The sequence below is a fragment of the Mirounga leonina genome, unplaced genomic scaffold (assembly GCF_011800145.1).
Source record: "Mirounga leonina isolate KUSES-001 unplaced genomic scaffold, KU_Mleo_1.0 Mir_165, whole genome shotgun sequence".
In the NCBI taxonomy this organism is placed as follows: domain Eukaryota; kingdom Metazoa; phylum Chordata; class Mammalia; order Carnivora; family Phocidae; genus Mirounga; species Mirounga leonina.
Window position 1 is genome coordinate 53,039,724 of NW_023270415.1, and position 24,216 is coordinate 53,063,939.

General features: G+C 35.0%; 1 protein-coding gene across 1 annotated transcript in view; it reads right to left on the reverse strand.

Annotated features, from left to right (window-relative positions):
• Positions 1 to 3,105: 3,105 nt before the first annotated feature.
• Positions 3,106 to 24,216, reverse strand: part of EIF3E (eukaryotic translation initiation factor 3 subunit E) — a 50,388-nt gene continuing 29,277 nt past the window's right edge. The window contains exons 8-13 of the mRNA XM_035011754.1: positions 19,812 to 19,938; positions 18,878 to 18,979; positions 17,525 to 17,634; positions 4,674 to 4,776; positions 4,252 to 4,386; positions 3,106 to 3,294 (exon numbers count right to left, since the gene is read on the reverse strand). Of these exons, the coding sequence (XP_034867645.1) occupies positions 3,256 to 3,294; positions 4,252 to 4,386; positions 4,674 to 4,776; positions 17,525 to 17,634; positions 18,878 to 18,979; positions 19,812 to 19,938 (616 nt within the window). The 3' untranslated portion in view covers positions 3,106 to 3,255. The remainder of the gene's footprint in view (positions 3,295 to 4,251; positions 4,387 to 4,673; positions 4,777 to 17,524; positions 17,635 to 18,877; positions 18,980 to 19,811; positions 19,939 to 24,216) is intronic.

A 24,216-nucleotide genomic window follows, 5' to 3' on the forward strand; every position in this document is an offset into this window, starting at 1 on the left:
GAATTACATATGGTATATTCAGACAAAATACCACAAAGCAGTGAAAAAGAATCTACAGCGGAATACACCAACAGGAATATATCAACGTCGATGAATCTCAGTGCTGGGAAAAGCAAGCAATAGATTACTAAGTATGATTTCAATTAAATACATGTCAAAAACATGTTAAGTATACATGTGTCCGTAAAACTAGACAGAAAAGCAAAGGAATTATTAACACAAAAGTCATGGTAGTGGTTGCTTCTCAAGGGCAAAGAAGAAAATGCAGTATGAAGGCCCACAAGCTTGATAAAGTTACTAGGACCGTTCTATTTCTTAAGGTGAGTAGCAAGTAGGAATATTGGGTAAATGATCATTGGTTTTTCTTTCAACTTTTCTGTATTTTTTTATATTTTGTATTTTAAAAAGCATAAAGACATGCTTGTGAATGCATAGAAACTTTTTTAAAAATACACAAGAAACTATTTACTTAATGTAAGCCTTGTGAACTCTTGTACTGCACTGTGTTCCCAGTGCCTGTAAATGTTGCTGACACATAGGGGGATCTATTTATTGAATGGAAACAAAAGAGCACAAAAAAAAATTAATCACTACATAATTTGTGCTCAACATCTTACTGGGGCAGTTTACCTGTTATCAAAAGTTATGATTAAATCCAGAACCAGGTAATTTGTTTTTATGCAAATTTCAAAAATGCACTTTAACAATGGCCAAGTGTAGATAATGTGTAAAAATAGCCATTATAGTTTTTTTTTCCTGATTGATACTAGTAATCTATAGTGGCATCATCTTTCAAGTTCAAAGGGCAGCAATATGTGAAAAGTAAAAAGTGGTAGGAAAAGTGAACATTAATTATTCATATAATGGATAACCTTGAAGGAGCAAACCATAAATAGAAAAAAATCAAAGAGATGTTCATCAAAGAATTTTGTCTGTTCCAAATAGATTTTTTTTTTGGTGGGGTCACTAGTATCCAATGATTATACTGGTAGAAAAAAATAGAGAATCTTTTACTCTAATTTGAAGATAAAGGTGCCAAGAGACTTGAATAGTTTTGTGGCTCAAGATCCTCCTTTACAACCTACTAACCATATACCACTTAACCTTTTGTAAATTTAAGGCAATAATGTTGTAAGAAGGAGCAGTGTGATGTAATTGAAAAAGCCTGTTTTCAATTCATTGCTTTAATGTTTAGCAGGTAGGACCTAGAGTAACCATCTGTTTCTTCATCAATAATATGCAAATATTAACACCCAAATTTCAGTGTTTCCAGGCAAAATGAGGCATTCAAATGTTAGCTTTCCCTCTTAAAATTCTCTAGATACATAAATGTGAAAATGCTTGACACATAGTAAATGCATAATATTAGCTTCCTATCTTTCCTCCTTGGGTTTTTTTTACTGGTCCACTAAAGCACATTAAATAACTGTTAGACTTGCTTTTAAGTGCTATGTAATCACCTAGAAATCCTTGCCATTAATGTGGTTTGGTTGAACAATAGTCTTAAGATAAAAAGTCATTAATGATGCCTCTAAGAACTTTTTGCCTTTGGATCACTGGTGGAGAGGGAAACAGGCAGCTTAACATACTTCCCATTTCTGTATAGCTTGAGTAACAGGTAATTTTATCTAGTTTTGTGTAACTATTTCTTATAGATCTGTACTTCTGATTCATGGAATTAGCTCTTGCACTCAAGGTAAGATGGACCTGTTCTGATCTAGTTACTGATATGCCCCTTTTTGGTACTTCCTCTATGAACCTTGACCATTTTGTACTACAGATGAGCCTTTAAAGTTGGCATTTTCACAACACTGGCTAGAGAGGAATAAAAAATTAGCATTTGGCTTACCCTAAACCAGCAACCCTCCCTTTACTTCAGCACCTCTGGGCTAGTTTAGAAGAACCAATACCATAATCCAGGGATCTGAAACCACAGTACATGGACCAAATCTGGCCTATATTCTCTAAACTTAACTGCAGGTTGAAGGTGACCTGATCAGATGCCAAATAAAAACCCAATATGCATGTATCTCCTATCCTTGCACCAGTCTTTGAGTGCAGAAACAGAAATGTCTGTTGTCTGACTAGGTTTTAGTTCAACAACCAAAGCGACAATCAAACCACTTCTGTGTAAAGGAGACCCAACCAGAGCTTTATATATTTAAAGATCTTGGGTATCCAGTAAACCGTGTGCGTGTGTGCATGCGTGTGTGCAATATTCAAGAAGTCATTTATAAAATTCAGCTTATACTCTTTTTTAGTCTCTGTACCTGCCCAGTGAGTGACAAGGAGCCACTTTAAAAAGTTAAGAAACAACAGCTTTATTTGTAATAGCCCCAAACTGGAAACAACCATAATATCCTTAAAGGTACATGGTTAAACAATGTGGTACATCAATACCAAGGAATAAGACTTAGCAATAAATGGGAAAAAACTACTGATATATATAAGAACTTGGATAGATCTCAAGGGCTTTATAATGAGTAGAAAAAGTTAAACTCAAAAAGTCATGTTGTAGAATTCCATTTCTAGAATACTCTACTGATGACAAATTACAGAGATGGAGGACAGATTAGTGGTGGCCAGGGTTTAAAGCTGGTAGAGGTAGGTATGACCACAGGGGGAGGAGCACAAGGAGAAGTTCATAATGATGATAGTTATCTTTTTTTTTTCTGAACAAAAGGTCTCACATATTTACTACTGAACCAACCTACTAGTGCAGAAGTATAGTAACAGAAAAAATCATTTCCCCCATAAAATGTCTATTGTTCAGGTAGTAGTGATGTTCACAGAGTGACAGGATATGAGCACATGACCTTCATGTAGCATAAAGAAGAAAAGAAGATAGTTCCTTATCTTGACTGTACTGAAGGCTACACAAATCTACACAAGTGATAAAATGGCACAGAGGTATTTGCACACATTGTCCCTATGTCTACATCCTGGTTGTGAGAATGTATTATAGTAACACAGATGAAAAACTAGGGTAAACTAGTTCATGACACCTCTCTCTACTATTTTTGCAACTTCCTGTGAATCTACTATTCCAAAATGAAAAGTTAAAAAAAACACACACTTGGATATACAAGGAAATTCACAACAAGATAAAATGAAACACAGCCAATTTTATTCAAATTCCCCCAAATTTATACTCAATATGTTAATTGTTCCTAAAATGTAGGTCACCCTTTATATAATGGTTTTATTATTTCATCTTTATTTTATAGTTTTTTCATCTTGTCTTTATACAGTTCTTCAGTAGAAGCCAGAGTCCTGAGTTGCCCAGTTAGGAGCCTAAAACATATAAAGAGAGATGGACAAGGTGAGAAGAAAGTACTTTCTTAAAAAGTTAACTTAGAAAAAAGTGATACTAGCATTTCCTTTTAGTCCTCCAGCCCAAACCACTCTCGAAGATTTTAACAACCTCCATATTTCTAAATGTCCATTGTGCCACTTAGAATAAAAAAACACACATCAAAATACCATCTAAACCAGTTTTTGACCAATTATAAAGTGTAACAATGACAGTATCACCAATACTGTAACAAAAGTCAATACAAATTGATCCTCAAGCATACAGAAAAGAACATTATATAAAAGTTGTTTTAGGTTGAGTTATTCTGAGTTGGCTGGAAAAGGCATAAGCATAATTTCCCAATTCTTCCTCTCTTTTAAAATTGAAGAACTATTCAAAGGACACAAACCTTTTGCTAAAACTTCAATCACATGAGGTCTCTGAATGTCCATCTATTTCAGGAAGCAGCTGTGCTTCCTAAAAATAAAAACTTCCTATCCTCCAGTTACACATAATCATAATGGCTAAAAAGCATTAAAGCTCATTTGGGATTCCAAAGTTACAAGGCCATTCAAGTTCCTTTAATATCTAATATGCACAATCTCTACCAAAAGGGGGGGGGGATATATTTTTTTGACACAGTTAAATATGAGTATCAGATAAAATCAAGTTTTTAAAGATCAACACTAATAGATAATAAGACCAACTTTTTTATAGAAGTATTTCTTCAGATTTAAAAAGAACACAATTTTTTCAGTTTCCTTAGCTAACACATATATCTAAGAAAAATTCTTGTCAGTTTAGTAATGTATCTTTAAAAAAATGTTTGCACCCCCAGTTAGAAATACAAAATCAGATATAACCAATATATCAGAATGTTCTCAAATGAAGTCCAGTAATAATTATGTTACATTATTGCTAAATTCCAGACAAAACAGAAAATGTGTGGTTCTTACCTCTGACCTACTATTCTGATTAAGTTTCTTCTCAATATTCATGGCCAACATCTGGCTTCTAAACGAAAGGCTTTTGGTCTTTTCAATCACTTGCTGATAGGGTGAAACTGCATTGTTACCCATAACCACATGACCCTAAAATGAGACCGAGGGAAATTGATCCTGTAATATCACAACTGGGTTTCCCAGGTAGGTCATGAGCATGACATCACAACACTACATGACTGCTGCACACATTGTCATGCACTGTACAGAGATGACAATATTCATCCAGCAACAACAACAAAAGGTGACTGCTGTAGCTTTAACACAAAGCAAAAATTCTTAACAGAACAGAATAAAATGTCCTAGTGAAAAGTTCTCAAAAAAGTATTAAAGTAGTCAGCAATTTACAGATATAGCATAACTAATTTAATACTCACTAATTTGGAATCAATCTTGGCATCCAGCCTTGCATTTCTAATCAAATTTACAATCCACCTTTCAGCTTCTTCTGGAGTCATGTTCAGTTTGTCTGCCAACATGCTAATGAAAAAAGTAAAAACAATGTTAATGGAGTCTAAACACTTAGTTTCATACACACAATCTTTGAACCACACTCTGCACAGAGACTTTCAGATATTTATGGATATGGTATTTATGGATAAAAAATACCTTCTTTTAAATACTATGACTCAGTAACTGCACTGTTCATATTTGTGCTATTATCTTGTACTGTGCATGACCTATCCCATTTCACCAACCAGTAACAGAGGAGAGGGGACCACATTTCACATTTATAGAAACTCTGGCCTCTAGAATAGTACCTTACACTTAGCAGGTGCTCAATTAATAACAATCTAAGGGAGAAAAAGGTTTTATGATGCATAATGATTACACAAATTAAATCTACTACAAGGAACATCAGTAATAAGTATAATATAATGAAATAACCAAACCTTAGCATTAGTGTGCATGTTTGTGTTGTAAACTCTGAGGGCACTCTGGGAATTGCATATTATATAACCTAAGTGGCCACTGGATTTCAGAGGAAAGAGAAAGACACACATATATACAGAATGAGAGAGAGGGGGAGAGGGAAAGGAGCAAGGGAGATGACTGGGTTGAAAAAGAGGCATTACAGGGCTTAATTAATCAGAACTAACAAAAGCACCCCTTGGTAGTAGGTAAATACATCACCCAGCTGATGGAAGAGTATGCATGTATAATATTTAAGAGTACACAGTATACATGTATGCATATATGGGTGTTTAAACATTAACTGTTCTCTTTTCACCTCTTTTCATTGAAGACATTATACACCTGCCAGGCCCTCTAATGTTATCACTCGTTTGATGAAGAGAACTAGAATACCAATAATAGAATCTTTCCTTAGAATATTATAAACTAAAATTCCTGATCTGATAGCCTTCCTGGTTTTAAAATATAGTCAAGACACTGGCAATCACATAATTATGTAATTCCTCATGAGAATAATATCTGTGCTATTCCTATTTTATATATTTACTGAAAAAGAGTTAATAGAATTTCATTCAAAATGTAAAAATTAAGTTAGGTCATCAATAAAATAGTTACAAACTAAATCTATAAAAACATAATCATTTAAAATTTATCCTTAAAACATGCCTGGAGTTAAAAACATCTTGATGATGAATATGAACCAACTCAACCATAAAACTCCCTGGATTTATGTGTCACAATTTTGTTCTCTGTGTTTTTGCAATCTATTTTGTTCTAAGCACACTTTCTCAGCTAAAATAAAGAACAATTAATCCATGACTATTATTTCAGTTTCATGGATTTCATTTTATTCTCTTTATCACTGTTCTCTACTAACCCTCCTTTTATTTAAGCTACTAAAAATAGGGAATTGTGTCAATTTACTTAAACAAGAAGGCATTTTTTTTTGACTGGTAAAAATTCCCACAGCTGGTGTTTCCTGCTGGTGCCTGACTTAGTTTAGAAATGTGTAAATTTCATTGTCTCTGCACTGCTATAGTTAGCAAATATCTGATACTCTTACCTAAAGCTCAACTCTAAAAGTAAATAACAGATTTTCCAAAATATACTCATTATTTTATCACATCCTATAGCAATTTATCTTTTGTGTGTCTCCTGCATCCCCCAAAACACAACTCTTTAAAGTGAGGCCAAAAGCATTTTACTCTGAAAAGCACAAAAGAAACTGTACTAAATATATTAAAACTCCAATGTTTAAGATCACTTATATTTTGTTTTAAAGAGCAGAAAAATTATTCCCAGTAAGCTACAAATTATATGGAGTTGGTATTATAAACATGTTTTTTAATTATAATATAAAACCTACTTATGAGGGCTGTTTAAAATTTTAATGAAACATTCAGTCTTGAAGCCTAGGTTATCTGTTGGATTCCTCTTCTTGCTGCCATATACAACTGAAAAGACGTAGAATTCTCTTTAACCACTGCCTCTTATCTAACCATTCTACTCTTTCATGGAAGACTCCTCTCCACCAGCCCTACTAAACCTCTCTGTTCATTAAACATGCCAGGTTTTTAATCACTTCAGGGCCTTTGCATATACTGTGTCTTCTGCTTAAAAGGCTCATCCACCTTCTTCATTTAGCTAGCTGTTACATGAGTCTCAGCTAAATCAGTACCCTCATAAGCCTTCCAAGATACCTCTGCAAACTGTAACATATCTGTCTGATACTTTCATAGCCCCTCTATTTTCTTTGGAGCAGTCATAATAGCTGTAGTTTTTTCTGTTGAATATTTGCTTTCATAATACACTGTATATATAACCAAAGAGCATTCACCATGGCTTCTTTGTTCACTGCTACCTATCCAGCAATTAGCCCAATGCCCAGTTTACAGGAGGCAATTAATAAATATTTACTGTATGATTTCTTAATTGGTCAACTCCCCTAGTCCAGGCTCCATCACTATTTCCCAGTTTTTTAACTAATCTACCTCTCTAGTCTCTTCTTAATCTATTTTACGTAATTGCCAACTAACCAGTTTATGCCCAAATTCCTTTCAAAACTTTAACCAAGCCCTTCTAACAAAACAATAAAATCCAAACTTCTAAATTTCTCATTCATGGTTCTCTACAATTTAGCTACAACCTCACTTTCCAAACTCTCATTATTCTCCCCCATGAGTACCACATGCCAGCCAAACCAAACCAATTATCTTCCTTCCTTGCCATTCATTCAACAAAATATGAACTGTTAGATGCTAATGACAAAATACAGTCTATTCCCCACTTTTATAAAGTTTAAGCTGGGGGGTGGGGAGTAGAGGACAATCACTTCATCCCCAAAATATATAAACTATTCTAAGTATAAAGATGAAAAAGAAGAAGAAGCTATGTGAGATGCAGAAGAGTTTACTAGTTGTAGTCTGGAGGCTTGGGGACATATTATTTAAGGAAATATTTAAGGTCAGATTTTAGCATAAAAGAGAGAAAAGTCTATTCTGCATAATAACTCCACGTAGAATTCTTCATCCTTTCTTTCTTTACATCCATATTCTGTCTCATTTTCCTACATGGCTGGGGCAATACGGCAACATGCATCAAGACGCATAAATATTTGCAAGCTCTGACCCATAATCCTACTTGGGGGATTTACTGCTTCGCATTGTACTTGTTGATTCTTTATGTATTAAATCAGGTCAAAGCAAAACCGGAAATAAGGTCCAAGAAGTATTAGTAAATTACTGATGGCATCTCAGGTTATCTAGGCTACCAATCATTCTGAGAGTGAATTAAAGAATGTGGCAACAGTCCAGTTTCTTTTAAATAACAGGAAAATATACAGAATAAAAGAAATTAAATGATAGAAATGATATTTCTCTTACAGTCTACTGATTTTATGCAAAAACAGTAAAGATTTAAATATAAAAATATAAATCCTATTAAAGCTTAAAAAAACAAAAAGTTGGCTTAAGCTATCCTATACAATGCTTGTCTTATTTAAAATAATTCAGTTGATCAATAAACTAAAAGACAAAATGTATCAAAATGCAGAATTTCTGAGAAAAGTATCTAATCTGATCAAGATCTTAAGCACAAAAATAATTTCCTGATTATTCAGACTGTATAGAAAATCTCAACCTTGTCTACAGGCAGCTTAAAGCAGACATTTAACTATTTTGTGTAAATATCCCTTATACATATCTTTAAGTTGACGAGCACTCCTTTCTCAAGTGATGCAACAACATATTGAGTATGTTAAATAAGAAATATATATGGAACCACAAAAGACCCTAAACAACCAAAGCAATCTTGAGCAAGAAGAACAAAGGTGAAGGTATCACACATCCTGATTTTAAATTATATTACAAAGCTATACTAATCAAAACAGTATAGTATTGATAAAAATAGACAAATGGAACACAATAGAAAGCCCAGAAATAAACCCACGCATATATGTTGAATTAATTTACAACAAAGGAGCCAAGAATATACAATGGGGAATTGTATATTCTCTGATTATATATTCTTCAATAAATGGTGTTGGCGAAACTGGACAGCCACATGCAAATGACTGAAATTGGACCAATATCTTATACCATAAATTAACTCAAAATGGATTAAAGACTGATTAAAGACTTGAACATAAGACTTGAAACCATAAACACCTATAAGAACACACAGGTGGTAAGCTCCCTGACATCAATTTTGGCAATGATTTTTTGGATCTGACACCAAAAGTAAAGATGACAAAAGCAAAAATAAACAAGTGGGACTATATCAAACTAAAAAGTCTGCATAGCAAAAGAACCCATCCCACAAAATGAAAGGGCAAGCTATCACCAAATGGGAGAAGATACTGCAAATGATTAGAGCTAAGAGGTTAATACCCAAAATATGTAAGGAACTCTTACAACTAAATAGCAAAAAAACCCTAAATAATTCAACTAAAAAATGGGCAAAGGATCGGAATAGACATTTTTCTAAAGAAGACATATGGACAGCTAACAGGTACATGAAAAGATGCTCAACATCACTAATCATTAGGGAAATGCAAATCAAAACTACAGTGAGAGATCATCTCACAAATACTAGAATGGCTATTATCAAAAAGACAAGAAATAGGGACACCTGGGTGGCTCAGTGGGTTAAGCGTCTACCGTTGGCTCAGGTCATGATCCCAGGGTCCTGGGATGGAGTCCTGCATCGGGCTCCCTGCTCAGCAGAGAGCCTGCTTCTCCTTCTGTCTGCCACTCCTCCTGCTTGTGCTCTCTCTCTGACAAATAAATAAAATCTTAAAAAGAAATAAAATGTGATATGGGTAACATTTCAAATTAATGGGGGAAAAGATAATTTTTCAAGTGAATACATGAATGATAAGAAGCCAACACTGCCTTACTGCTGATAAGGAGAAATTTTCAGTGGTCTGGAAAAAAGATCAAAATAGGCACAACATTCCCTAAAGCCAAAACCTAATCCAAAGCAAGGTCCTAACTCTTGTCAATTCTATGAAGGCTCAGAGAGGTAAGAAAGCTAGAGAAGAAAAGTCTGAAGCTAGTAGAGGTTAATGAAGTTTAAGGAAGGAAGTTATTTCTATAACATAAAAGTACCCAAGATGAAGCTGCTAATGTAAAAGCTGCAATAAGTTATTCAGAAGATCTAGCTAAGATCATTAATGAAGGTGATTACACCAAACAACAGATTTTCAAGGCAGAGCAAATAGCCTTATATTGGAAGAAGATGCCACCTAGACTTTCATAGCTAGAAAGAAGTCAATCCCTGGATTCAAAGCCTCAAAGGACAGACTTACTCTCTTATTAGGGGCTAATGCAGCTGGTGACTTTAAGTTGAAACCGATGTTCATTTACCATTCCAAAAATCCTAGGGCCCTTAATTTTTTTTTTTTTTTAAGATTTTATTTATTTTTTGTCAGAGACATAGACAGCGAGAGAGGGAACACAAGCAGGGGGAGTGGAAGAGGGAGAAGGAGGCTTCCCGCCAGGCAGGGAGCCTGATGCGGGGGCTTGATCCCGGGAGGTCCTGGGATCATGACCTGAGCCAAAGGCGGATGCTTAATGACTGAGCCACACAGGCACCACCCTAGGGCCCTTAAGAATTATGCCAAATCTCCTCTGCTTGTGCTCTATAAATAGAACAACAAAGCCTGTATGATAGCACATCTGTTTACCAAATAGTTTACTGAATATTTTAAGTTGAGATCTGCTAAGGAAAAAAAAAAGATTCCTTTCAAAATATTACTGCTCGTTGACAATACACCTGGTCACCCAAGAGCTCTGATGGAGATATATAATGAGATTAATGTTGGTTTTGTCCCTGCTAACACATCATCCATTCTGCAGTCCATGGATCAAGGAGTAATTTCAAGTCTTATTACTTAAGAAATATATTTCCTAGGGCTATAGCTGCCATAGATAGTGATTCTTCTGATGGATCTGGGCAAAGTAAATTGAAAATCTTCGAGGAAGGATTCTCCACTAAGATGCCATTAAGAACACTTGTGATTCTAGGGGCGCCTGGATGGCTCAACTGGTTAAGCGACTGCCTTTGGCTTGGGTCATGATCACGGAGTCCTGGGATCGAGTTCTGCGTCCGGCTCCCAGCTCAGTGGGGAGTCTGCTTCTCCCTCTGACCCTACTCCCTCTTGCGCTCTCTCTCTCAAAGAAAATGAAACTTAAAAAAAAGAACATTTGTGATTTATGGGAAGAGGTCAAAAGAGCAATATTAACAGGAGTTTGGAAGAAGTTAATTCCAACCCTTATAGATGACTTTAAAAGGTTCAAGACTTCAGTGGAGGAAGTAACTGCAGATGTGGTGGAAACAGGAAGAGACTAGAGAATGAGAAGTGGAGCCTGAAGATGGGACTGAATAGCTGCAATCTCGTGATAAAACTTTAACAAATGAGGAGTTACTTCTTATGGATAAGCAAAGAAAGTGGTTTCTTGAGATGGAATCTACTCTTGGTAAAGATTACTGGAAATGACAACAAAGGATTTAGAATATTCCATAAACTTAGTTGATAAAGTAGTAGCCAGTGTGAGAGAATGGACTCCCAATTTTTAAAGTTCTACTGTGTAAAATAAAAAAAAATAAACAGCATCATATGCTACAGAGAAATCATTTGTGAAAGGAGGAGCCAATGGATGTGGAAAACTTCACTGCTGTCCTAAGAAACTGTCACAGCAACCCCAATCTTCAGCAGCCCCCACCCTATCAGTCAATAGCCATTAAAATCGAAGCAAGACCCTCCCACCAGCAAAAAGATTATGACTCACTGAAAGCTCAGATAATGGTTAGCATTTTTTAGTAAAGAAGTATTTTTTAATTAAGGTATGTACATTGGGTTTTTTTAGACATAATGCTATATTGCACACTTAAAAGACTACAGTATAAACACAACTTTTATATGCACTAGGAAACCAAAAAATTTGTTTGACTAATTTTATTGTGATATTCAATTTATTGCAGTTGCCTGGAACCAAACCCCAACATGTCTGAGGTGTGCCACATATTACTTTATAGTTAGCACAGAAATACAAAAAGGCTTTTGAAACTATCTTATCTCCATCTGGAAATGCACCTTTCTATATTTCTCTTTAATATCAGGAAGTATAATTATGAGCATAAATTGCTTTGTAGTAATAAGAACTTTAAGAAAAATATTAAGATCTAAAATGTTACTTAATAAAATAAGCAAAGTAGAATGACTTCGTAACTTAAAGAAATGCAAGAGTAGTTGGCAAATACCTTCTTTTGTGAAAAGCCAAACTAACTAAAGGAAAATTATATAAATGTATGCTCCAACATGTTTATCACACACATTCAAAATATTACTTCCATACTTTGTTTTATCTACAACTGAAAACTGGTCCAAGAATTATTCTAGAACAGCTTTTAAATTTCAGACACACACCATATCTGATTAACTATTCAGTGATAACTAAATTAAATCCCACCATAGTAATCTTTTTTGACAGATGTCGCATACTTTATGGTACACAGATTGGTAACTTATCCTACAAATCTATAAGGCTGTATATAAACTGATAAAAACATTCTTAATATGCAGTTTTATAAAGATAGGACTATCATAAGTGCTTACAGCCATTAGTCAAGAAACCTATCAACTGAGAATGTTCCAAATCACAAACGGAAAGAGTTGGTTTAATAAACAACAATTGGTTTTATAATACGTACTATTCTCTTCAGCATTTAAAATGTGTCCACTGTTGGACAGAAAGGACAGAGACAAATCCTTAAATCCTTCCCCCCTTTACCCCCCAAAAATAGAATATCAAGTAATTTTAAATTAGAGGCAAAGATAGATCAGCTCAAACTAGTGAATGGAATAATTTGTCATAATTAGTATACAGTGGAAAAGAGTCTACTTTTGCAGCTTAAAAATATTCCATTTAGTGAGTTATCAGAGTTCACTGAAGCTTCAATCTAAATTACTTCTCTGATTTTCCAACACACAAATTATGTCCATGTCATTCTAATTACTCTATATTTTTCTTCAAAATACCTATCATAATTTGTAATTCTGTCTTTATTTAGTATGTTTCTTCCTCTGAACTTAAAGCTCTGGGGCGCCTGGGTGGCTCAGTTGGTTGAGCGACTGCCTTCGGCTCAGGTCATGATCCTGGAGTCCCAGGATCGAGTCCCGCATCGGGCTCCCTGCTCGGCGGGGAGCCTGCTTCTCCCTCTGACCCTCCCCCCTCTCATGTGCTCTCTGTCTCTAATAAATAAATAAAATCTTTAAAAAAAAAAAAAAAAAAAAGCTCTGAGGGTGTGCTTCCTACCTTCTAGCCAGCGCTTGGTCAGAAGAGCCACTCATTCACATTCGTAGTATTTCCTTCTTTGAACACCTGTACTAGTTATACTGTTATTACTAATTACATCATAATCATGATACATAGTGTATTTATCCTCTCTGGAAAGTTGAACATTACCTTCTAAAAAAGTTTCTGCATATTCTTTTTTTTTTTTAAAAGATTTTATTTATTTTTCAACAGAGGGAGAGACAGCGAGAGAGGGAATAAGCAGGGGGAGTGGGAGAGGGAGAAGCAGGCTTCCCGCTGAGCAGGGAGCCCGATGTGGGACTCGATCCCAGGACCCTGGGACTGAGCCACCCAGGCGCCCTCTGCATATTCTTAAAATGACAAAATTATAGAAATGGTTAACAGATGAGAATGTATCAATGTCAACATGTTGGTTGTGCTATTTTACTACAGTTTGCAAGATGTTATTCCAAGATGTTATATTGGAAATGTGAACTGTGTAAATGGGAAACTGTTGAAGAACAAAGGGGATCTCTTTATTATTTCTTACAACTGCGTGTGAATCTGTAACCACCTCAAAATAAAAGATGTAATTAAGAAAAGCGGCTTTATATCAGATTTAGAGGAACTCTAAAAAAAATATAGATGCCAAGATCTCCTCCCAGGGAATGTTTCAGATTTTTAGGGGTTGGGCTTAGTCATCATGTATGTATGTATGTATGTATATATGTATGTATTTTTAAGATTTTATTTATTTGCGAAGGGCACATAGCACTTGGGGAGGGAGAGAAAATCTGAAGCAGACTGCACTCAGCGCAGAGCCTGACACAGGGCTCAAACCCACGACCACAAGATCATGACCTGAGCTGAGACCAAGAGTCTGACGCTTAACTGACTGAGCCATTCAGGCACCCCTCAGTCATCCCTTATTTTTATTTCTTTTTAAAAGCTTCCCACTTGATGCTAATGTGCTGTGAGGACTACAAATCGTTAATTTAGAGCAATGTTTCTACCCAAGGCTAACTATACCTGGGAAGCTTTAAACTCAGATTCTCAAGCCTTGATTCCAGAGATTCTGATTCAGAAGGTCTGCAGTGAGGCCAGAAAATCTATTGTTTTTAAGTTGCTGTTGTTTTAAGTTCTGTACAGCTAGCTTAAAAACCTGGTTTATAGAACAATGATTTTTTTCTATGTATTGTTTAAAGGTAAACATTAAACTTGATTGGTCATTATCACAGATTTCAAATCCTTGGAGTCTGAATGAAGATGTTTTCTGTATTTATAAAAACCCAACTTAAATACCTAACATTATTTTAAGCCATATTCCTAACCCATTAAAACAGCTTTAAAAAACGAAAAACTGGGGCACCTGGTTGGCATAGGTTGGTCATCCAACTCTTGGTTTCAGCTCAGGTCATGATATCGAGTCCCATGTTGGAGGACTCCGTGCTCAGCACACAGTCTGCTTAAGATTGTTTCTCTCTCCCACCCACCCCCTCCACTTGGAAGCGCTCTCTCTCTCTCTCTCAAAACAAAACAAAACAACAAAAAACCAAAGAAAACAACAACAACAAAATCCTAAACCCTGGACTAAGTCCTACTGGATACAACCTCCCCCCTGCCAATGAACCTTACAGAGATCTCGTTGTTGCTCTAAGATGAGTATTTCTTTTTTCACCTGAAGCTATATATTCTGCTTTGCCCCATCTTCTTAATTCTTTATATACTAAAAATATTAAATCACTGATTTTTCTTTCCATTACTTTAACAGGCTGTAAATGTGTGCCTAAAAATTGGCAACCTGATGCAGGTTCTTAATCCTGGATGTGCTTTGGAATAACCACTCTGAAGGTATAGTATAGTAGCTCTGTTACACATCATAGCAGAGCATACTCAGAAAATCTGACCCAAAAAGTCTGAGGTGGCTTCAGGGAATCTGTATTTGTAAAACAAAACAAACAAAACTCTACAATGATTCTGAGACATAAAGTTAAACAATGACTTATGGTTTCCATCTTTACCCTCTGGCTTTTAGTGAAAAGACTAATGACAAATTAGTCTAAATCTGATTTCTAAACATATCAATTGTGCACAATGAAAATGAGAGAATTTATAGTGAGGTACAATACAATGAATGTCAGAAACCTATTAGTCCAGGCTCTGTCATTAAATAAGACCTAAGCAGCTTAATGTCTCTGAGTCTTTAAGTTTCCCAGCTATAAATAAGGAGCTACAAAACCACTAGAAAACAATGGAGTTGTACTGGATTTTTTTTTTTTTTGAAAACGGTGTTTCCAGAAGTTTTAGGGTTCCACAGAAGTGTTTCAGCTGTCAGGAGGAAAGCCGAATAGAGATAAGCTAAACAGCATGAAGGGGCTCTGATTTGACTTACACAGACACACAAACATATATATATAATGCCACATCTGAAAATAAGCTATTAACATACACACACGATTTAAAAACCATGGTTCTAGAATTTGAAACCTGAGCCACATTTAAAGTGCTCAAAAGCCACAAATGACTATTGGCCACTACACTGAACGATGTAGATATAAAAACATCTCCACCACTGCAGAAAAAAGTCTTATTGTTGATGATTCAGTAACTGTTCACTGTTGGATCAGAAACTCTCAAAGATTTCTTCCAACTCTAAAAATCTTTCTTAATATTTGAAGAAAATGCATTAATGTACGTATTCAAAATCTCCTTAGTTAGAACACATTCCACAGGTAGCCAAACATTTAAACAATTAAAACAAAAGGGAAACACTATCACTGGAAAAGAGAAAAGATTTCTGGACTTTAGTTAGTCTGAAAATGCTTTAGACTTTGTCCAAAACTTTCAAAAAACTACAGGTATCAAAGAACTGCAGCAATCAAAGAAAAACATAAAAACTACACTGATATCAGCTTTAAAAAATTCTTAGATAATGATAAAGTCACATAAAAGCTTCTGGAAGCATTATCCACTCTATTATCTCCTTTGAGCTATACTTTTCTTGAGTACACAGGACAAATAGTTTATTTTACTGTTAAACATGGTAAACTGAATCTCATAAACATAAAATAACGAATACAAGGTCTCAGAATTTATAAAGGGAACAAGTCAGAAATGGAACAAAACCTTCTTACTCATAGTACCTCTGAAGCAAACGCCAAAGTGAAAAAGCATTATCATGGATGAAAATACAAATTCACTAATACAAAGAAAAGAAATTTATTCATTTAGCAAATATTTATTGAACACCTATACTGTACAGAGTCAGTATACTAAGTACCAAAGATATAAAATGGAGAATTTGCTTTCAAAAGGGTCATAACAGGGTTAATTAAATAAGGTCTAGACAAAACACCCAAGTGACCATATCATAATGAGAATGAGGGAAAGTCCACAAGGAAAAACCAAAATATTAGCATCCGTTTTTCACAAAGCTGAATTATAAATCTTAAAAAAAAAAAAAAAAAAGGCAGTGCAAGAATTCAGTTATCTATTGTCCACTAGCATCCCACATATAATTCATCTCTTTATTTCACAACCAATGACACATTAGGAATCTGCATGTATTCTATAAGAGAATCAGATTTTTTTAATTATATGTTTGCTAGCTGTAATAAAGTACTAATAAAACTGGTCAAGGCTTTAAATTCCCATAGCAAAAGCCCCATGATTACACTATACTTCTAACTCTGAAAAACCACTTCAATAACAACCCAGTAAAAGTAGGCAAACAAGTGCGGATGCCTCAGAAAAAACAAATGGCACTAAAGAAAAATTCTGGTCTACACACAATTCCAAAGTGGCAAACATTAAAGTAATTTTTTAAACATTTATGGAGCATATTTACTGTTTGACCTCATCTGTGGCCAAAAGGGCGCTAGTTATTTTTCAAATTCTAATATGTAAAATTAGTTTCTAATAAGTTATGTAAGTTTCACAATTTTTTTGCCAATAATTTTCTCACACAACAAAGAAAATTTCAATTGAAATTCCCCATACTTTCCATGTTTCAACATTTTAGGATGTCACAGTTTACTATATGAGAATTCAAATATATAATTAAATAAAACAAACTCAATTAACTGAAATGATTACCAAATGTGGTCTTTCAACAGTATTTCCAATTCACTAATGGCTAACTTCTTCCTTATTTGAACTCCTGTTGAAACCATTCTAAAACTGGCTATTTCTCTTTTCTCCCTACATAGGGCATAACAGTACTCTTTAAAAGGTTAACTGACAATCATAATACTGCCCTGAAGTTACCATTTTCAAAAATCATGCTATGCCACACACACAGAACTAAAGAAGGTATTTCTGAGTCTGTAGCATCCCCAAATAAAACCAAAGTTAGGATTTTTATAAATCACTATCAGATTGTTTTTTTTTCTTCTAAAGCAAAGGGAAATAAAATAAAAATCCAATTAACTGGAATCCTATTAAGTATAATTTTACAGTCAATAGAAATTTCCAGGAATTTAAAAGTAGAAAAATACAAATCAAATCAGTGTTCTTACTTAATGCTGATACACTGGTGGATGCGACAAAAAGTCTCAAATATGAAGAGACGAGCATTTTCAATGAAATCCTCAAGACAAGCCACCAAGAAGAAGTCATTCACAAGTACCTATGTATGTAAAATATAACAAAAAAATTAATAGCACTGACAAGCAATTTTCAAAAATGCAACCCAAAATACTTCCTGTGTGCTTTACTTGTTGTTCCAGTTACAATTCTCTTACTTAATATCACACAAGTTCTACACACAGCACTTTCTAGAACACTATGTTCAAGCCTCTGACAATTTAAAGAAGTAAATGAATGCTACAAGAAAAAACCATAAGCACTGCCATGTTTTCTTGTTCTAATGAGGACTTAAGCAACCTTGTGACAAAGTAGCTTTGTCCTATCCATTACCCTACATAAATGCTTTGTAGATAACGTAACTTTTCTAGCTTCTTAAAATAGTTATAACAGACTAAAAATATGCATATTTCTGTGAAGTAGACTTGGAAATAAGCAAAGGAAAAAAAAATTCAAGGGGTGGCTCCTACTCCACAGATGGTATCATAATTAAAAGAGAATTATTTTAACTTCATTAGTGTATATTTAACAATATACACCAAAACATAAATATAACTATATGAACACAAATTATCACATTGGAATCTATTTTATATTTTCTCCAATGTGTGAAAATCACCTCTGCAGTTATACTTACATGATAAAAATCTTAGTCCTTCAACAAACTCTTCATATTTTGTGTTAACATTTGGGTTCAAAAATGAAACTGACAACTAATAACATGAATATGGTAAATGTATTTAAAAGGTAAGTTTTTAGTTTAATTTCTTAAAACTCTGCAAACTAACATGAAAAAAACCCCCAGAAATCTAAACTCTTTCAGTTGCTCCAAGGTACTTTAGTTTCTACCAATCAACAAGACATTACTGTTAAAAAAATTCATGCCCTTATAGCTTTACTGGTTTATAGCAAATGTGAAGTACAATCGTGTGAAAAATTCTGAAGATAGGTCCATTTATGAAACAAACTGAGAGTTATATGTGCAATTCTATACCATCTTATACATACATATGAAGTACTTCACATATTTACTCATATAGGATAAGACACAGAATTATGGGCATATGTGTGAATTTATAATGTCGCCAATGTTTTAACAAACTACTAACAAAAGGGATACACAAATGGCAATAACATTAAAAATGTCTTTACCCTAGCACATTTCTAAACAATCATTTTAAGATTGTTTCTGATACAATTACTTTAATAAAACACTACAAGTTAACTCTCACAATATCCAAACCTTAAAGAATGTTATTAATTTATAAGTAAAAATTCATACTTACTGATTCACATTCCCTCAGCTTTTTCTGAGCCCCATCAAAGTCAAAGTTAACATATAAGCATTCAACAAATTCTGTAATTGGGTCTTTATATGTGTAAGACTCCTGTAGAATTAAGTCAAAGGTCAAGTTGGATCAGATTCAACACTGTTTGGTAGACTGCCCCTAGAATATTCCAATCTTCCTGTTTTCTCCTCCCTTACCATTAATTTCTAGCAAATTACCTAGTGTCATCTTTTCGAAGCAACTGCTCATATCCTGATTCCAGGCCATACCTTAAGCTTATAATGCCTTCCAGACTGAGTTCTCTAAATTCTCATCCTAGAATCATTCCAAAGGCTTTCAAGTTCCTTTACTGACAAAAGTCTCCCATAGTCAATAAACAGTGATGAACATCCCCACGTATAAGGGTATTCATACACTGAGGAATTTGTCTTTTTATATTTAATTTACTCTTAGGTCAAATAAGTAAGTTATTTTTCTAACCCATAGTTATTGCTGAGAAGCTCACTAAAAAAAAAAAAAAATCAATCAGTAGGGCTGCAGCTTTTGTACAACTTGGGGACTATTAATATTGTATCCTACATAAAGATCACTTCTCTGGAATTATGCAGGTAAGCCATCTCCCAACAAACAGTGCCAGGCTCCAAATCTCCTTCACTCTTTGCAATAAAGGCAACACTAATATACAATGTATATTAAGTATCCACCCAGCAGAGAGCAGTATTCATTCATACCACATCTAACATAAGTATATCTTGGAATTAGAGTAAATGCCCATCTGAGTATCCTGGGCTCCTCTTTCTCTATACTGCATGTATCCTTTCTCCTATTTTTAAAGCATTTTTACCTTAAGAATTAAGAGTCCTACTCTAGAAACAGATGATAGATCTAGTTTAGACACATTTTAAAACACAATAAAGATTTTAGTTTTTACCTGTTGAATAACTTTAACAAGATCTTTTAGCACCTGTCGGCGTTTCCGAACATCTTTGTTTGTTATGACGGCTGTAGTCAAATAGCGCAGAATATGTGGACACATTGTCTGAATTGCATTAAGATACCTGAGGTAAAAATATAAATAATTTTAATATTTTTTAAATTTAATATTAACTTACCCAGTTTCTATAAATCTGTAATTAACCACATGTGATTTAAAGAAACACTTGAACAGCCCATTACACTGTGATGCTTCAGTAACGTAAGACTGCAAACACTTAAGAATTATTATTATAAGGACCATCTCCTCCAAAGAAATGAAAAAACAGGAGTCTGCAGAGAATGCCAGCTTATATTGCCCAGTTTGAAGTGAATTGGAAGACTCACTTCAGAGGTAAATAATCCTATTATTATTGTTGAGTAAAAGGATTTTGGAAGGCCCCTATACATGCTGTCAGTCTGTTCCAAAAGACTGCTACGCTATGGCGTTCAGTCATTCACCTTTTGGAAAAAGTGTGTGAAAACCTTCTATGTGCAAGTCAGTCATCATAATCAGAAAATGAGGCACTTAAAGATTCAGAGGATGAAAGACTTAAAACTACAGGGAGAAGGAAACTGTTACAGTATTATAAGGCTCTGGTTAAATTGGTAGCACTGGGAATTAGAAAGGAAGGATTATATGTCAGACAAACGTCAACAGGGGCGTTGCTAATATTTAACAAATCCTGCTATTCTGATGATCAGCAGCTGGCCACCCTCCGTCATTTCGCATTTATCCTGTATTCCTCCTGCTCAACTCCTTAAATAGCTCCCTAATTTTTATCCAGTTAGTACCTCTGAGTGTCAGGCACTATGACAATCTTGGAAATAAATGTCCATAAAGTCCATTCCTCTTGGCTGAATATATAAACCCCAAAGTACCATCCAGCTTCATCTCCCACCAGACCATCATTGACTGCTTCCTGTTTTTCTCACTTAAAGCTCACTCCACATGGTCTGCTCTCTCAAACACATCCTTCTGAAAGCCTAAACTCTACCCATCCTTCAAGATCCAGCTCAGATACCTTATCTTCCAAATTCTTCTAAACTATGATATTAATAAATCTTTGTATTTCATCACATTGTAGATTCTCCATAAAATGTTGTTTGAACTCCTTAGAGGACATTAGAATCTGATAGTAATCTAACAATAATATTTAGTCCCCGCCTTAAATTCCCTCTATACAAGGCAGGGAATAAAAAGAATCAACACTCAAGAATAAACCAATTTCTAGGAAAAAAATAACTAAATAAATCAGCTAAAAGTTGCATTATCTGAAATATTAAGCCTGATTTTCAGGCAGAAATTTTTAAACTGCAATCTTCATTCAGAGTACTTCTTTGTCTCAATACTCTCTTGCCAGAGATCTCATGTACAAGCACAAGAAAGGACGACTGTTTTTCAATACTGATTTTGAAGTAATTTTAGTAAGCATTTCTGGAACTCAAACTTATCCATATGATTTAAAAAACTAAGTTTATTGTATAAGATGTTAAACATATTTTACTTACCCTAGCTTTATATCACTGCATCACATGTATCTTCATTTTTTTTTTTTTTTTAAAGATTTTATTTATTTATTTGACAGAGAGAGACACAGCGAGAGAGCGAACACAAGCAGGGGGAGGGGGAGAGGGAGAAGCAGGCTCCCTGCAGAGCAGGGAGCCCGATGTGGGACTCGATCCCGGGACTCCAGGATCATGACCTGAGCCGAAGGCAGTCGCTTAACCGACTGAGCCACCCAGGCGCCCATCTTCATTGTTTTTAATGGAGGATAACTTCTTGGGAAATCATATCCCACTCTTTTTGAGAATATATGGTAGGTGTTAGCAAAACTTTTGTAAAAGGCCAGATAATAAATATTTTAGGTTTTGCAGGCCAGGAGGCACAATTGAGAATATCGTACAGGTACTTGTATGAAAAGAAAACAAATTTCCAAAATATTTTACTGATAAAACTCAAAATATTAATAGTGAAGTATGATTTTTTTTATAATTATCTACTAATGAGAACAACAGCATTTATCTATTGGGGATAATTTTGCTTAATTGCATTCTAAGTTAGAGATCCTAACATTAAAATTTATTGCAAATGTTTATCTGTTAATGCTGTTCTGTAATGAAAATTTACAGGGGCGCCTGGGTGGCTCAGTCATTAAGCGTCTGCCTTCGGCTCGGGTCATGATCTCAGGGTCCTGGGATCGAGCCCCGCATCGGGCTCCCTGCTCTGCGGGAAGCCTGCTTCTCCCTCTCCCACTCCCGCTGCTTGTGTTCCCTCTCTCGCTGTGCCTCTCTCTGTCAAATAAATAAATAAAATCTTTAAAAAAATAAAAAAATAAAAAAAAATAAAGAAAATGTACATACTCAGTCTTTGTAAATGTTTTTCATGAATCTAGTATTACCAAAAACTGATATCAATTGATAGAAATATGATTTTAATTTATCATATTTATCACCTGGAAGGCATTACAGAACTCTGTTAAATTCTTCTTTTGATACTGTCCTTTAGGGTATCATTACACTGCATATAAATCACTTCCAATTCAATAGCACAGTTAAGTGAATTTAGGAATATGGAAATTCCCGGGTGCCTGGGTTGCTCAGTCGTTAAGTGTCTGCCTTTGGGTCAGGTCATGATTCCAGGGTCCTGGGATCGAGCCCCGCATCGGGCTCCCTGTTCAGCGGGAAGCCTGCTTCTCCCTCTCCCACTCCCCCTGCCTGTGGTTCCCTCTTCCCCTGTCTCTCTCTCTGTCAAATAAATAAATAAAATCTTAAAAAAAAAAAAAAAAAAAGAAATATGGAAATTTCCTTTGTATTTACAATGAGGTCTAAAACTCTGGAATTATAATTTGAGCTTGAAAAAATATATCTGCTACAAATCTGTGTGGGAATGAAGGTCTCCCTTCTTGTTTTACCACGTGAAAGAACAGAAAACATATAAAGCAGCTGGACATTATTTGTTATTCATGCTATGTTAGTTGTCATTAAAGTGACTACTGCAATATAGTTTTTCCATATGAACACTATTTTGTTTTGTTAATTTTAGGGTGAATTAAGAAACATTAACAAGGTACAGCAAAAGTTAATTTCCAGAGCCACCCAAGGCTTGATAATAATGTTTGAGGGCAATTTTTCTCATTCAGAAAAAATTCAATCTTGCCCCAGGCTCAAAAAAAGTCACACTGGAACTGCCATTGCTAAGCCACCCAACTGTTGTTAAGTAGAGAAAACCAAGACATTCTATTTCTGACAAAAATTCATGGACTGGTAACAGTTAAGTCCACAGGAGCAAGAGAAGTTCACTGCTGACAAAAATGGTTCAAAAATATACCACATGGGGTACCTGGGTGGCTCAGGCAGTTAAGCGTCCAACTCTTGATTTTGGCTCAGGGCACGATCTCAGGGTGGTGAGATCAAGACATGCATTGGGCTCTATGCTGGGTGTGGGGCCTGCTTAAGATTCTCTTTCTTCCTTTCCCTCTGCCCCTCCCCCCTGCTGGCTCACTCTCTCTGAAAGAAAGAAAGAAAGGAAAGAAGGAAAGAAAGAGAGAATACACCACAGATTCAAGTATTTTCCACAAAGTATCTGGTGATGAATAATGTAACAGATAACCATAGGCTTTGAAAAACCTCTTTTTTTTTTCCTCCATACATATTTGCCACCAAGTTTTAACACATCTTAGCAGATTCCACTTCAGGTTGTATTAAATTAGTGTTTTATCAACTTTGAAAATATTTTCATCTGTAGCTGTTCCACAGAGACTACTTATTCATAAAGTCATATTCTTTAGTCACTTCAAATCCAACAATGATTCCTCAAATCAACAACTAAGCCACATTGGTAACACCTGTTGACTCCTCAAGAGCCAAGGAAAATCACTAAAAATCATGTGCCTTGTTTTTTAACCAATTGATGTTGCTCCAGATAACTCCAACTCTAACTGTTCTCACCAAAAAGCTAATATTTTTAAACAAGTTTATCTTTTCTGGACATTATTTCTTTGGCTGCTGCAACTGAACATGATTTAGAATCACCACTGGTAAATGGCTTTCCCTACCTGGCTAAACAAGAGCCACTCAGAAACTTACCTGCTTGAGCCTCATTTTCATTAATTTTTGTGAGGAAATTCTGCTATGATGAGATAGATATTCTGTTTTAAATTTCTAATTTTTCTGATTGTTGCTTTGCTGTCAGTTGGAGTATTATAATGAGTGATTACAATCTTCCAATGTGAATTAAACTGCATTCTTTTAGCATACCTATGGTGTCAATTCAATGCTTTGCTTTCTAATTCAAACAAAATAATCCCCACTCCACTGTGCCTTAAAAGCACATTTGAAGTCTACTTGTCTTGTTTTGACAT